The sequence below is a fragment of the Bombina bombina genome, chromosome 3, assembly GCF_027579735.1.
Source record: "Bombina bombina isolate aBomBom1 chromosome 3, aBomBom1.pri, whole genome shotgun sequence".
NCBI lineage: Eukaryota > Metazoa > Chordata > Amphibia > Anura > Bombinatoridae > Bombina > Bombina bombina.
Genome location: NC_069501.1, coordinates 1,204,552,029 through 1,204,567,897, shown reverse-complemented (window position 1 = coordinate 1,204,567,897; position 15,869 = coordinate 1,204,552,029). Strand labels below are relative to the sequence as shown.

At 37.6% G+C, this 15,869-nt stretch overlaps 1 protein-coding gene across 1 annotated transcript in view; it reads left to right on the top strand.

Moving 5' to 3' along the window:
* Window positions 1-15,869, top strand: part of CCDC83 (coiled-coil domain containing 83) — a 234,343-nt gene that overhangs the window by 131,881 nt on the left and 86,593 nt on the right. Inside the window, exon 10 of the mRNA XM_053705596.1 lies at window positions 9,940-10,019. Within this exon, the coding sequence (XP_053561571.1) occupies window positions 9,940-10,019 (80 nt within the window). The remainder of the gene's footprint in view (window positions 1-9,939; window positions 10,020-15,869) is intronic.

The window sequence follows — 15,869 nt, the reverse complement described above, 5'->3', positions numbered from 1 at the left end:
TATATAAGAGTATATCGTCAATCTGAAAAGGGAGGTAAGAGATGAATCTCTACGACCGATAACAGAGAACCTATGAAATAGATCCCGTAGAAGGAGACCATTGAATTCAAATAGGCAATACTCTCTTCACATCCCTCTGACATTCACTGCACTCTGAGTGGAAAACCGGGCTCCAGCCTGCTGCGAAGCGCATATCAACGTAGAATCTAGCACAAACTTACTTCACCACCTCCACGGGAGGCAAAGTTTGTAAAACTGAATTGTGGGTGTGGTGAGGGGTGTATTTATAGGCATTTTGAGGTTTGGGAAACTTTGCCCCTCCTGGTAGGAATGTATATCCCATACGTCACTAGCTCATGGACTCTTGCTAATTACATGAAAGAAAAGGGGGAATGGGTAGATAGCCATTTACAGCCAATAGTTCAAAATATACCAGGATACCTAAAGGATACAAATCACTTATTGAAAATGAAGGGTGGGAAACCCAACTGTAAACAATAGATGTGGTCTCCCCCTTTACTCATGTATACCTCATACTAATGGCTTAAAAGCCTTGAGAGAAATGTTAAAAATACATATGTTGTATGATTAATTATTTATCGAATATATGATGTATACAGTGAGATTTGTGTTAACCCATAATTATTTTGTTTTCAAGTGCGATTTCTGCCTTCTGAAACAGAAATACAATTTACTTTTTTCTGATAAAGACATACGGCTAGATTACGAGTCTTGCGTTATGAGTAAAAAAGCCAATCAGCCTATAGAATGCAAGCTCAATCCTATTGGCTGATTGGATCAGCCAATAGGATTGAAGTTCAATCCTATTGGCTGATTGCTTCAGTCAATAGGATTTTTTTCAACCTTAATTCTGATTGGCTGATAGAATTCTATCAGCCAATCGGAATCTAAGGGACGCCATCTTGGATGACGTCATTTAAAGGAACCTTCATTAAGCAAGAAGAAGTCGGAAGAAGAGGATGCTCCGCGCCGGATGTCTTGAAGATGGAGCCGCTCCGCGCCGGATGTCTTGAAGATAGAAGATGCCGTCTGGGTAAAGACTTCTGCCCGTCTGGAGGACCACTTCTGCCCGCCTGGAGCACCACTTCTGCTGGCTTCGTTGAGGACATCTTGCCACTTGGATGAAGACTACTCCCGGAAAGTGGATCTTTGGGGGTTAGTGTTAGGATTTTTTAAGGGTGTATTGGGTGGGTTTTATTTTTAGGTTTGGGCTTTGGGCCACAATAGAGCTAAATGCCATTTTCAGGGCAATGCCCATAAAATGCCCTTTTCAGGGCAATGGGAAGCTTAGGATTTTTTAGTTAGGGTTTTATTTGGGGGTTGGTTGTGTGGGTGGTGGGTTTTACTGTTGGGGGAGTTGTTTGTATTTTTTTTTTTACACTGGTAAAAGAGCTGATTTCTTTGGGGCAATGCCCCGCAAAAGGCCCTATTGGTAGTTTAGTTTAGGCTAGGTTTTTTTTTATTTTGGGTGGGCTTTTTTTTATTTTGATAGGGCTATTAGATTAGGTGTAATTAGTTTAAAGATCTTGTAATTTGTTTTTTATTTTCTGTAATTTAGTGTTTTCTTTTTTTTGTAATTTAGTCAATTGTTTTGAATTTAGTTAATTGTATTTAATTTTGGGAATTTATTTAATTGTAGTGTAGTGTTAGGTGTTAGTGTAACTTAGGTTAGGTTTTATTTTACAGGTAAATTTGTATTTATTTTAGCTAATTAGTTAGTAAATAGTTAATAACTATTTAGTAACTATTCTACTTAGTTAAAATAAATACAAACTTGCCTGTAAAATAAAAATAAACCCTAAGCTAGCTACAATGTGACTATTAGTTATATTGTAGCTATCTTAGGGTTTATTTTATAGGTAAGTTAGTTTTAAATAGGAATTATTTAGTTAATTATAGGAATTTTTATTTATTTTAATTATATTTAAGTTAAGGGGTGTTAGGGTTAGGGTTAGACTTAGGTTTAGGGGTTAATAAATTTAGTATAGTGGCGGCAACGTTGGGGACTGCAGATTAGGGGTTACTAAATGTAGGTAGGTGGCGGCGATGTTAGGGATGGCAGATTAGGGGTTAATATGTTTTTTATAGTGGCAGCGACATTGGGGGCGGGAGATTAGGGATTAATAAATATAATGTAGGGGTTGGCGATGTTGGGGGCAACAGATTAGGGGTTAATAAATATAATGTAGGTGGTGGCGATGTCCGGAGCAGCAGATTAGGGGTTAATAAGTATAATGTAGGTGTCGGGGGCAGCAGATTAGGGGTTAATAAGTGTAAGATTAGGATTTAGACTCGGGGTTCATGTTAGGGTGTTAGGTGTAAACATAAAATGTGTTTCCCCATAGAAATCAATGGGGCTGTGTTACAGAGCTTTACGCTGCTTTTTGGCAGGTGTTAGACTTTTTTTCAGCCGGCTCTGCTCTCCCCATTGATGTCAATAGCGGGAGAGGGGTAAAAAAACTCAATTTTGGTGCAAAGAATGACACATTATGCAAAAGGAAGTTAAAAAATGTTGACGCAAAACTAAAAACAGGAATTGACGCAACTTGCGTCATAACAGACGCAACTTCATGCCAAAACAACTAGCATCAACAAAGACGCAGGAAATGACATTTGCGCCATCAAAGGCGCAACTTTGCAGCAAAAAAATTTTGCGTCAAGAATAACGCAATAAATAACAACATTTTGCGTCTTCGCGAGCCTAGATTTGCCCGCAAAAAAATTAGAGAAACAAGTCAATTTAGAAAAAGACTGCGCCCCAGGTAAGAGAAAAAGTTTAAATAAACTTCCCAAACATTATTTCTATACTGAAACTGTTTAGACTGCAAAGGGAAATATACATAGACCTGACTCATGGCAAATATAAGTAAAAACATATATTTAAAACTTTCCTATTGAGCAAAAAACAAGCGCAAGCCCATATCAAGGTAGACGTTATATGCTTTATTCCACACACTGCGGTTAAAAACACTTACAAGATAGAAAAGGTAACAAGCCTGTATCCCAATCAGGGAAGAATAGGGAAACGTATTGGCAGCTTGGTTCAAATTCCGGTCTCTAGTAACTTTCACTGAGTAGATCACAAGTTTTTTCCTACTGTTCGTTAGTTTCAATGGAGCACCACAAGCCTTGCTGTAGTGTAGACACTTTTATTATTTATTATTGATTTTGTTATCTGCATACCTGGTTAAAATTTCTGCCACCCCCCTCTTCTTCTAGTTGCGCTGCTAATACTGTGTTTTGAGTATATTTAAAACTTTATATTAATACATAAAGCGCCAAACCATAGCTGAGAGTGTCTTAAATAATGATACATACTTACCGAGACACCCATCCACATATAGCAGATAGCCAAACCAGTACTGAAAACTATCAGCAGAGGTAATGGTATATAAGAGTATACCGTCGATCTCAAAAGGGAGGTAGGAGATGAATCCCTACGACCGATAACAGAGAACCCTTAAAAAGATTTCCTGTGAGAGAAACCATAAAAACAATAGGTGATACTCTCTTCATATCCCTCTGACAAACAATGTACTCTGAGAGGAATTGGGCTTCAGAATGCTTAGAAGCGCTTATCATATAAGAAATCATAAAAATCAAGTACAATATTACTTCACCACCTTCATAGGAGGCAACGTTTGTAAAACTGGGTTGTGGGTGTGGTGGGAGGTGTATTTATAGGCATTTTGAGGTTTGGGAAACTTTGCCCCCTCCTGGTAGGAATGTATATCCCATACGTCACTAGCTCATGGACTCTTGCCACTTACATGAAATATATATATATATATATATATATACACACAGCATATACAGTATATATATATATATATATATATATATATATATATATATATATATATAAAGACACATACACACAGCATATATATTTACAGTATATATATATATATATATATATATATATATATATATATATATATATATATGCAGTATCTCACAAAAGTGAGTACACCCCTTACATTTTTGTAAATATTTTATTATATCTTTTCATGTGACAACACTGAAGAAATTACACTTTGCTACAATGTAAAGTAGTAAGTGTACAGCCTGTATAACAGTGTAAATTTTATGTCCCCTCAAAAAACAACACACAGCCATTCATGTCTAAACTGTTGGCAACAAAAGTGAGTACACCCCTAAGTGGAAATGTCCAAATTGGGCCCAATTAGTCATTTTTGAACTTCCAGTGACCAGTATGAGAGAGTGTGAGAGCGATAACACCAAATTTAACACACATGCTCCCTATTCACACCTGAGACCTTGTAACACTAACGAGTCACATGACAGTTCATCGAGGGAACCATGAATGCGTCCCCGGTGTCATGTGACTCGTTAGTGTTACAAGGTCTCAGTTGTGAATAGGGAGCAGGTGTGTTAAATTTGGTCTTATCGCTCTCACACTCTCTCATACTGGTCACTGGAAGTTTAACATGGCACCTCATGGCAAAGAACTCTCTGAGGATCTGAAGAAAAGAATTGTTCCTCTACATAATGATGGCCTAGGCTATAAGAAGATTGCCAAGACCCTGAAACTTAGCTGCAGCACTGTGGGCAAGACCATACAGCGGTTTCACAGGACAGGTTCCACTCAGAAAAGGCCTCGCCATGGTCGACCAAAGAAGTTGAATGCACATGCTCAGCGTCATATCCAGAGGTTGTCTATGGGAAATAGATGCATGAGTGCTGCCAGCATTGCTGCAGAGGTTGAAGGGGTGGGAGGCCAGCCTGTCAGTGATCAGACCATACGCCGCACACTGCATCAAATTGGTCTGCATAGCTGTCGTCCCAGAATGGAGCCTCTTTTAAAGATTATGCAGAAGAAAGCCTACAAACAGTTTGCTGAAGACAAGCAGACTAAGGACATGGATTACTGGAACCATGTCCTGTGGTCCATTGAGACCAAGATAAACTTATTTGGTTCAAATGGTGTCAAGCATGTGTGTCGGCAACCAGGTGAGGAGTACAAAGGCAAGTGTGTCTTGCCTACAGTCAATCATGGTGGTGGGAGTGTCATCGTCTGGGCCTGCATGAGTGCTGACGGCACTGGGGAGCTACAGTTCATCGAGGGAACCATGAATGCCAACATGTACTGTGACATACTGAAGCAGAGCATGATCCCCTCCCTTCGGAGACTGGGCCGCAGGGCAGTATTCCAACATGATAATGACCCCACACACACCTCCAAGATGACCACTGCCTTGCTAAAGAAGCTGAGGGTAAAGGTGATGGACTGGCCAAGCATGTCTCCAGACCTAAACCCTATTGAGCATCTGTGGGGCATCTTCAAACGGAAGGTGGGGGAGCGGAAGGTCTCTAACATCCACCAGCTCCGTGATGTCGTCATGGAGGAGTGGAAGGGGACTCCAGTGGCAACCTGTGAAGCTCTGGTGAACTCCATGCCCAAGAGGGTTAAGGCAGTGCTGGAATATAATGGTGGCCACACAAAATATTGACACTTTGGGCCCAATTTGGACATTTCCACTTAGGGGTGTACTCACTTTTGTTGCCAACGGTTTAAACATTAATGGCTGTGTGTTAAGTTATTTTGAGGGGACAGCAAATTTACACTGTTATACAGGCTGTACACTATCTACTTTACATTGTAGCAAAGTGTCATTTCTTCAGTGTTGTCACATGAAAAGATATAATAAAATATTTACAAAAATGTGAGGGGTGTACTCACTTTTCTGAGATACTGTATATATATATATATATATATATATTCCAGCTAGAACGAATCCTCCCAGGTGCAGCTACCTGGGTGCAAATACAGCCAATAATAGTTCCAATAAATACTGCACTCTCAGAATTTGCATTAAAAAAAAGTCAGCTTTAATAGATGACGTTTCAGGGAACTCAGTCCCTTTTATCAGATCAAAAAACAGTGAACAAATGTTTTAACAGATGCACATTATATACAACACAGCAAATACATACCTCCCATTTTAAATCAAAAAAGCGCCAAACAGTGTATTTGGAACGCATCTCTGTGTCCCAATCAGACCCAGACCGGAAGTTGCCAGGTCCTTATTTTCAACAAGTAAATCCCAAAGTGTATTTTCCATATAACAAACAAGTGAAATATGTTTACAACACACATCAATTGTACGAAAAAAGGCATCTACCTCATAGCAACTTGAATTTCACAAAAACGTCAACCAGGAAGTTAAAGTGACGTCACTTCCAGTTTTTTATGTGCATCAAAAAAAATCAGTCAGGATGTATTCCTGTCACATATTAACCAAATATTGCGAGCTCCCTCTATTGGGTGGAGGGTGAATATGTACAGTGATTGTGTGGCTACTTATAGTATACAATATTGAAACTGGGTGTTATGTACAGTGTCTGGTTTCTAACTTTACACTCTCTATTCATGTAGCCATAGCTAACTCTGTGCAGCATTATTTATTAAACCCATATATATGTCTCTCTCCCCTGGATTTACAATTCCAGTTTTGTGGTATACCAACCAAGATAGTGACGCTAAAATATGAAGCACTGAATCTCCTATTATAGACTGTTCCTCTTCAATCATATTCTGTTATTCCTTTATTGCTGACATATCCTTAGTTCCAATATTACACATCCATGGATGGGTATAGGTGGATGGGCATATGTGTGTATATATATGAGTAGACAATACTACCACTGTAGCAGTTAAGAATTTCAGGAAAAAGACTGACCGTAATGGTCTGGTAAATGCCAACAGTGGGCACCTCAAACAATGGAAGAGTAACATACCCCTGGGACAATATCAGCGAATAAAACGCAACTGCACAGGAAAAGAGGATTATGAAAAGGAGGCAGAAATTTTAACAAACACATTTAAAGAAAAGGGGTATGAGGATGAACTACTTAAAATGAAAGAAAAGGTAGATAATATGGAAAGAGTTAACCTCATTAAAAAGCCATATAAAAATAAAAACAAAAATAACCCTTAAGAAAATAAACTTATACCCAAATTTATAACAAAATATAATGCCCATCATTATCAAATAAAAAGAATCCTTAAAAACAATGGCAGGTTTTGAATTTATATCCCATATTAAAGAAAACTTTAGGACGTAAACCTAAAATTAGATTTAAAAAGAATAAGGATCTTAAAAACTTTTTAGCATCAACCAAACTAAGGAGACATGAAATGGTTAAAGAGCCGGTGCAGTGGTGGGGTGCCACACTGGGTCTTTATAAATGTATGGTTAAGAACTGCGTCATGTGTCCACATATTAGTAAGGTTTACAAAGTTTTTAGAAATGCAGATGCAACAAAAACTTATCAATGTAAAAATTGATGCAGTTGCACTTCTACATATGTATTATACCAACTGAACTGTTCATGCAATTTAATTTATATAGGTAGGACCAAACGTAAAATAAAATACAGATTGAGGGAACACCTCACTAATATCACAACAGGTCTGGAGAAACAGTGTTTCAGCACATTTTAAAAAGGTCCATGATCAAGATCCCAAAAGCTTAGAGATTAGAATTATAGAACACATAACTGTGTAAATGGGATACTAATAGACTTTTGAAACAGGAGACTTTTTGGATCAAAAAATTGGACTCTCTGTATCCTAGGGGTTTAAACATTGAAATAGATATCCAAGTCTTTTTAGTTTAAGTGGTACTATTAGATGACATGAATTGGTATGAATATAGTCACAAAAGTATAGATTTTATATCTTTTAGAGTTTTATAGGTGTATATATTTTTTTTTTTTAAAAAAAGGGTATTTTGACTAGTGAGGTAGGGGTGCTATGAATTATCGTTCTAGGTATTTAAATATCTAATGTCGTCCCTTTATTACTACGTTTTTAGTAGCACTTTTTTAATAATGTATAAAAATGTATTTTAGTGTTTCTATTATTAATTAGCATATATTTACACTATTTATTATTTTTAAGGTGTGAAATGTAATATTTATGAAATACCCATGACATATTAATGCAATATTCAGACTATCTTACAAGAGTTTATTGTTTAATTATTTTAATTATACTAATTTGTTACTGTAATTTAAACATAGGGACCGGTTCAAAAGGACCTGTTTTTTATCTGAGTAATATATAACTGAATTGGACAATGTATAAATTGACAGAGGTAATGTCCTAACAACAGACTTGTTCAATTTTTTTCTGAATGTTGCATTGAGTGGGATGGACAAACCTGTTAGGGTATATAAGTATGGCATAAGCATTAGATTGTATGCTCTTGAAAAATTTCTGTTGTTAACGGAACGAAGCGTACGTCGAGTGACGATCAGCTGTTCAAGCTGTTAAACTGTTAAGCGGTATATCCGCTATAGGAGGAATTAGGTCCCAGTGAGGCTTCCGTACCTAACAAATCGAATCATACAGGGTGCGGTAAAGCCAAGTGTTAACTCTCCTCATAATTTGAGTAAGCCAAATATTTTGTTCTAAGTTTGTTTGTTTCTTGGACTGCCAACCATAAACATTTACAAACGAAATCCATCTGTGGAGTCTTTAGACTATCTTGGACACGGATGAAATCACACATACGGTGACATATGTTTGTGCACATGAATGCACTGATTGCACATATTTGTTTTTAATCTTGTTTTTAACACTGCACAGAGATCCAGTGTCTTGTGCTTCACTTTTTTCTTTTTTCGTTGGTCTACAGTATATATATATATATATATATATATATATATACACACATACATACACACACACACAATATATATATATATATATATATATATATATATATATATATATATACATACATACACACAGAGAATATATATATATATATATATATATATATATATATATATATATATAAGCTTTTTTTGTGGGGGTACTCGCCACCACTGCCATCACATAACAGGTAATATTTAATCATGTAATTATTCTAGTTTTCACAAGAGGGGGTTGCAAAACATATCAAGCAAAATTAATAATTAAAGGGACACTGAACCCATTTTTTTTCCTTCGTGATTCAGATAGAGCATGCAATTTTAAACAACTTTCTAATTTACTCCTATTATCAATTTTTCTTCGTTCTCTTGCTTTCTTTATTTGAAAAAGAAGGCATCTAAGCTATTATTTTTGGTTCAGTTCAAATGGAAAGCACTTGTTTATTGGTAGGTGAATTTACCCACCAATCAGCAAGAACAACACAGTGTGTTCACCAAAAATGGGCCAGCATCTAAACTTACATTTTTGCATTTCAAATAAAGACACCAAGAGAATGAAAAGAATTTGATAATAGGAGTAAATTAGAAAGTTGCTTAAAATTGCATGCTCTATCTGAATCACAATAGAAAAAAATTTGGGTTCAGTGTCCCTTTAATGATTACTGGCACCTTTTACCAAAAAAACACTATATATATATATATATATATATATATATATATATATATATATATATATAAAAATATATATATATATATATATATATATATATATATATATATATATATATAAAAATATATAGACATTTTAATGCATCATTGCCACTATTTATTTTGTCTTTAATTGCTGCAAAAAGTTGTGCTTTTCTCCCACTACATTAAAGGATAGGAGAACTGGGGTGCATGCAGCAGAGATATAAAAATAATGCATTGCTTATGAAATTTTAGCCTCTGATTGGCCATAGGAAAGGAACCTGGAAAAAAAAAAAGATTTTCAAAATACAAATTTTAAATTATTTTAAAAATATTTCTTTTGTATGCAGACATTTTTGCAATGCAGGAATTAATTGGTCACCATACACTCCTCTACAACCTGTATTACACCATTAGCCTATTGCTGTGCAGTGTAGACTAATACAAGTTAAAAAGTATTTTAATTAAAATGTTTCAATTTTTAGACTTCAGGCCCAAGAGTGCTACTCTCACAGCAGTAGAGAAGAAAGTTTTTTTCAACAGAAAATATATCAGAAGATGATGACTCAGAAGATCTTCTTGATCTCACAGATCTGTTGTATGAAGAGGAAAAGGATTTTCAGGTAAAAGTAGTGACCTCATTGTATATTTCTGTTATACAAACAACAAAACTAATGCTTACCTGATAAATTAATTTTTTTCATGATGGTGAGAGTGCACAAGTCATCACATGTGGGTATATTCCCCTCTTGACCAGTAGAAGGAGGCAAAAGACACTTAAAGGGCCATGATACCCAAATGTTGAAACACTTGAAAGTGATACAGCATAGCTGTAAAAAGCTGACTATAAAATATCACCTGAACATCTTTGTGTAAAAAAGAAAGATATTTTACCTCAAAAGTTCTTCAGTAGCCACATCCCATTGTTCTAAGCAGCAAATCAGTATGTCTGTCCCGGGACAGGCAAAGGAGCGAGCTTCGTGAACACTCATGTTATTTCCCTATTCAGTTTAAGGAAGTTTACTATGAAATCTCATGAGAGTTAAGTGAAATCTCATGAGATCACAGTAAAAGAGTTCAAGACCTCAGCACTGTTGATGCTGATTGGCTGCTGATCATTTCTTTCTTCTTTTTTTTTGTTTTGCCTGCAGCTGGACAGTAACTGAAGTATAACTTTTTACACAGAACTTACTCTGCTGAGCTGAGGAAGTTGTGAGGTAAAATATCTTCCTTTTTTACATAGAGATGCTCAGGTGATATTTTCCTGTCAGCTTTTTACAGTTGTACTGCATCAGTTTCAAGTGATTTAGCATATGAGTATTATGTCCCTTTAACACACCAGAGATTTAAATCCCCCCCACTTCCCATGATCATCAGTCATACATATAGCCAAGTAGATCATTAAAAAAAGCAGGAAATATAAAGTGGGACAAAGAAGTGCAAATCAAGTACTGCCGCCACCTAAGTAAAAAGAAAGGGAAGGGGTTGTGGACTCTCGCCATCATAAAAAAGAAATGTATCGAGTAAGCATGAATTTTGTTTTCACCAGATTTTGAGAGTCCACAAGTCATCATGTGTGGGAATCAATACCTAAGCAGTGGAGTCCACGAGACCACCATTAATAGGAGTAAGAGAAACAGTGAAGCCTGGTGCTACTATTCAGGCACTACAGTCTGCAGAACTTTATTGTCAAAAGCAGCCTCAGAAGAAGTATAACTCATCAAAGTGATAAAACTAAAAGAAAATGTGTGAAAAACAAGTAGCTGCCTTACAAATCTGATCATCACAAGCCTCATTATAAAAGGCCCAAGAAGTAGCAACTGCTCTAGTAGAATGAGCAGTATTGTGCTCAGGGGAAGTTATTCTGGTGAAAATCAGAAAAGGTAGTTTGCATGACAAAGTTGAAAGCTTAGAGACTCTTCTAGCTAAAGAAATAGCTAGAAGAAAAAGAACCTTTTAGGATAAAAAGAGTTTGAAGAAGATTTAGAGGGAAACTGGATGAATAACCGATCATAGCCTGAAAAAAGGCCTGAAAGTTAGGACTTTTAGCAATTTTATTTTGAAACAAGACAGAAAGCTCGGAAATCTGACCCTTCTGAGAATTGATTGATAACCCTTTAGAGAAGCCTTCCTGCAAGAACTCTTGGAATTCTAAAAGGATACCAAGGGTAACCTTTGCAAGAACACCACACAAAAAAAATGTTTTCCAGACTTTATAATAAATACTAGAATTCTAAACACAGATGTACAATGGCACCACTAGGGCAATCTCCCCTAATCTAAATAACTCTTGAGACTGTATAAAAGTTATATAGACTGTATAGACTGTATAATACGTTTTCCACAACTATATTGTTCAAACTCTTATACTGTTGTTTATTGAATCTTGTGTAGTAGTGTGTTAGTGTAGTGCTTCAACACATGTACAGAAGTGTCTTATTATACCACATCCTTACCTACTTAAACATAGCTCATCTAAATTCGTTTATCAATACCCTGTATTTAGATTGTAATTAATTCAGTGCAGTGTCATATATAAGGTCACACTCATAGTTAGAACGTGTATTAATATATATACTGCTACTTAAAAGGTTTGTTATGTCGCTTAAAGGATAAGCAATCTTTACTATCAGTGTTGGTGCTAGAGTATATTTACTTCTCCTCAGGGTTGCCACTGGATGTGCGGGTTTAAATGTTCGGACTGAACCCGTTGCTGTATGTCTCTCCTGTTGTGATTGGATAAAATATATGTCATTTATATGTATTGTGTCCAATCGCTGTCAAGCAAATGTCCTTGTCATACTAAAATGTATAGCTGAGACTTAGTACGGGATTTACACTTTAACTACCTTCCCAGATATCCCCATTAGCTGAATACTCCTCACTTCAGCTTAGTTCCAACTTTAGCTCATTTTTACCATACATAAAATAATGACAGACACAGATTTGGCATTAGAAAAGGTCAAGTTTTTATTAAATTCAATCTAATTAGAAAAAATGAGCGATCCTCAACATCTAGGATAATAACATATCTGTAATCCAATTAAGATTTTGAATTGATAACACAATTCTATGCAACAGCATGACGAGAGAACTGGGCGTCCCCACGTAACCAAGAAGCGTGACCGCGCGCAACTCAGGGGCATAAATTTGGCTAGTAACAGGCCGAGAGGTCTGCAGACTAGGGGGGCTTGTGGGTTTGACCGACAGACCAATACCCCCGCCCCCTACACACCTCCCCCCATTACCGCCTTACCCACGTGCCAGGACGCCCACTTCCCAGGCCAGAAATATGTAACTAAAGAAACACCATGATTTTTCTATGCCGTCCACCAGCTCTGACCGACAGACCAGTAGCTGATTTCGTGCTTCTTGGCGAACAAACCCTTAAGGGGTGCTACACGGGCAGTTTTATTATGAGTCGTGGAAACACCACAGCATCTGCCCTTAGCCGTGTCGCTTGTGATCGCTCTTGCATGTGACCTCTTCCTTGGGCTAGGCTTTGTTGTTTCTAGGGAGGGAAAAAAAAATAATTATTTCTGAGCTCATCTGTTATGCAGGCACTTATATAGGCAGTTAATCCCTTTCTGCCTGAAACCCCCCTCTCTGGCCAATCCCTGAGCTAGCTAGCTGCAGCTCACCTGAAACTGCCCATCCCTTTTTCTATTGTCCTGGCTATGCCTGTGTGAGACAAGAGATACCAAACACTACCCCCACCCTTACTCTTCCCAGTCAGTAAAGCAAATATCCCTTACGTTGTTCCCTTCCTAATTAGTCAGTACACTTTACTAAGGGATTTACACTTTAACTACCTTCCCAGATATCCCCATTAGCTGAATACCCCTCACTTCAGCTTAGTTCCAACTTTAGCTCATTTTTACCATACATAAAATAATGACAGACACAGATTTGGCATTAGAAAAGGTAAAGTATTTATTAAATTCAATCGAATTAGAAAAAATGAGCGATCCTCAACATCTAGGATAATAACATATCCGTAATCAATTAGATTTTGAATTGATAACACAATTCTATGCAACAGCATGACGAGAGAACTGGGCGTCCCCACGTAACCAAGAAGCGTGACCGCGCGCAACTCAGGGGCATAAATTTGGCTAGCAACAGGCCGAGAGGTCTGCAGACTAGGGGGGCTTGTGGGTTTGACCAACAGACCAATACCCCCACCCCTGTACCCTACACACCTCCCCCCATTACCACCTTACCCATGTGCCAGGACTCAGGGTTACGAACTCAGGGTTACTCTGATAATCAGGTGTTCTAGCACTTGCCCTCCTATCTCTTCTATCCAAATAATCCATTGCCTCTGTACAGGTTCTGGTGCCTTACATTTGTTAATGGGTGCTCTATCACTCTTCCCCCTATTTCTTCTATCACCTTTCTACCAGCCTGCTTTACCTTTTTCCTACTCTTGTCGGATCATAACAGATCATAAGAGCCTGGTTTACCTTTTTCCTACTCTTGTCGAATCATAACAGATCATAACAGCCTGGTTTACCTTTTTCCTACTCTTTTCGGATCATAACAGATCATAACAGCCTGGTTTACCTTTTTCCTACTCTTGTCGGATCATAACAGATCATAACAGATCATAACAGCCTGGTTTACATTTTTCCTATTCTTGTTGGATCATAACAGCCTGGTTTACCTTTTTCCCTACTCTTGTCGGATCATAACAGCCTGGTTTACCTTTTTCCTACTCTTGTCCGATCATAACAGATCATAACAGCCTGGTTTACCTTTTTCCTACTCTTTTCGGATCATAACAAATCATAACAGCCTGGTTTACCTTTTTACTACTCTTGTCGGATCATAACAGATCATAACAGCCTGGTTTACCTTTTTCCTACTCTTGTCCGATCATACAGATCAAGGCACCAGCATAAGAAATAGGCGGCCCCACGTGACTAAGAAGTTGTAAGACATAGCAAATAACACGACGCAAGGTTTGAAGAGCAGGCGAGCATATTATTTTTACCGGCAGACCACCACTCAATGTCCATCCTTCCTGTGTGACACTAACTCTCCAAGATAGAGACCAGAATAGTTCAGTCCCCACCCATTTTAGCTTGAACCAGCTGAATACATATTTTACCTGCTCCTGTAGCTCAGTTGAAGGAACCAAACCTATGTCGTTCCCACCCAGGTGTATAATTAAGATATCGGGTAGACCCCACTTTCTCGTAGAGATCTGTGCTGTCTCCAATGACTGGTTCCATTTCATTCCTCTCTTCCCAATCTACCTAATTCCTGCTTCTTTAGAACTAAAACCTAAGTTTGCTCCCTGCCTGGTTGCAGCTGCGTGTGAAGCTGCCCAGTGCACGTAGGAGTGTCCGATTATCCATAATCTTGTGGCTCTACCTGAAATGTACACACCAAAGAACACAATATCACCACAACGTAAACCACAAACCAACTGTCTAAAGCTGCTTTTCAATCCTAGCTTCTCCACTACTAATGAAAAAAACCTTTTGAACTGGAACCTGGTTAAACTACTACCATTCTTGTGCCTAAAGAACATGACGCCCTTAGCAGGGGCGACACCTAAATAGCTTTGTTCTATTGTGATTGGCTTACCAATAGCTAGCTGGAAAATGTAATGCTCTAACTGAATCACGAAAATAAAAAGTTGGATTTCATGTCCCTTTAAGTGATATTGCAGAGGGGTGTATATTATATCTCACAGTAAAATATTTGACTTTTTCATATCTTTTAAACATTGACTAGTAACTTTCCCTTAGGGCTTTCAACCTGACTAGTAAACTATTGTGATACTTTTCCACCTGTGTATGTGTGTATATATAAATAACATAATTTGTGTAAGAACTTACCTGATAAATTAATTTCTTTCATGGTGATGAGAGTCCATGAGCTTGTTACTAATGGGATATACATTCCTACCAGGAGGGGGCAAAGTTTCCCAAACCTCAAATGCCTATAAATACACTTCCCACCTCACTCATACCTCAGTTTAACGTATAGCCAAGTTGATGAGGCGTATAAGGAGTAAAAGCATAAAAAACAGGAATAGGATAAATAATGTGCTTTATACAAAAAAACATAATTTATGCTTACCTGATAAATTCCTTTCTCCTGTAGTGTAGTCAGTCCACGGGTCATCCATTACTTATGGGATATTAACTCCTCCCTAACAGGAAGTGCAAGAGGATCACCCAAGCAGAGCTGCTATATAGCTCCTCCCCTCTACGTCACACCCAGTCATTCGACCGAAAACCAAACGAGAAAGGAGAAACTATAGGGTGCAGTGGTGACTGGAGTATAATTTAAAATTTAGACCTGCCATAAAAAACAGGGCGGGCCGTGGACTGACTACACTACAGGAGAAAGGAATTTATCAGGTAAGCATAAATTATGTTTTCTCCTGTTAAGTGTAGTCAGTCCACGGGTCATCCATTACTTATGGGATACCAATACCAAAGCTAAAGTACACGGAT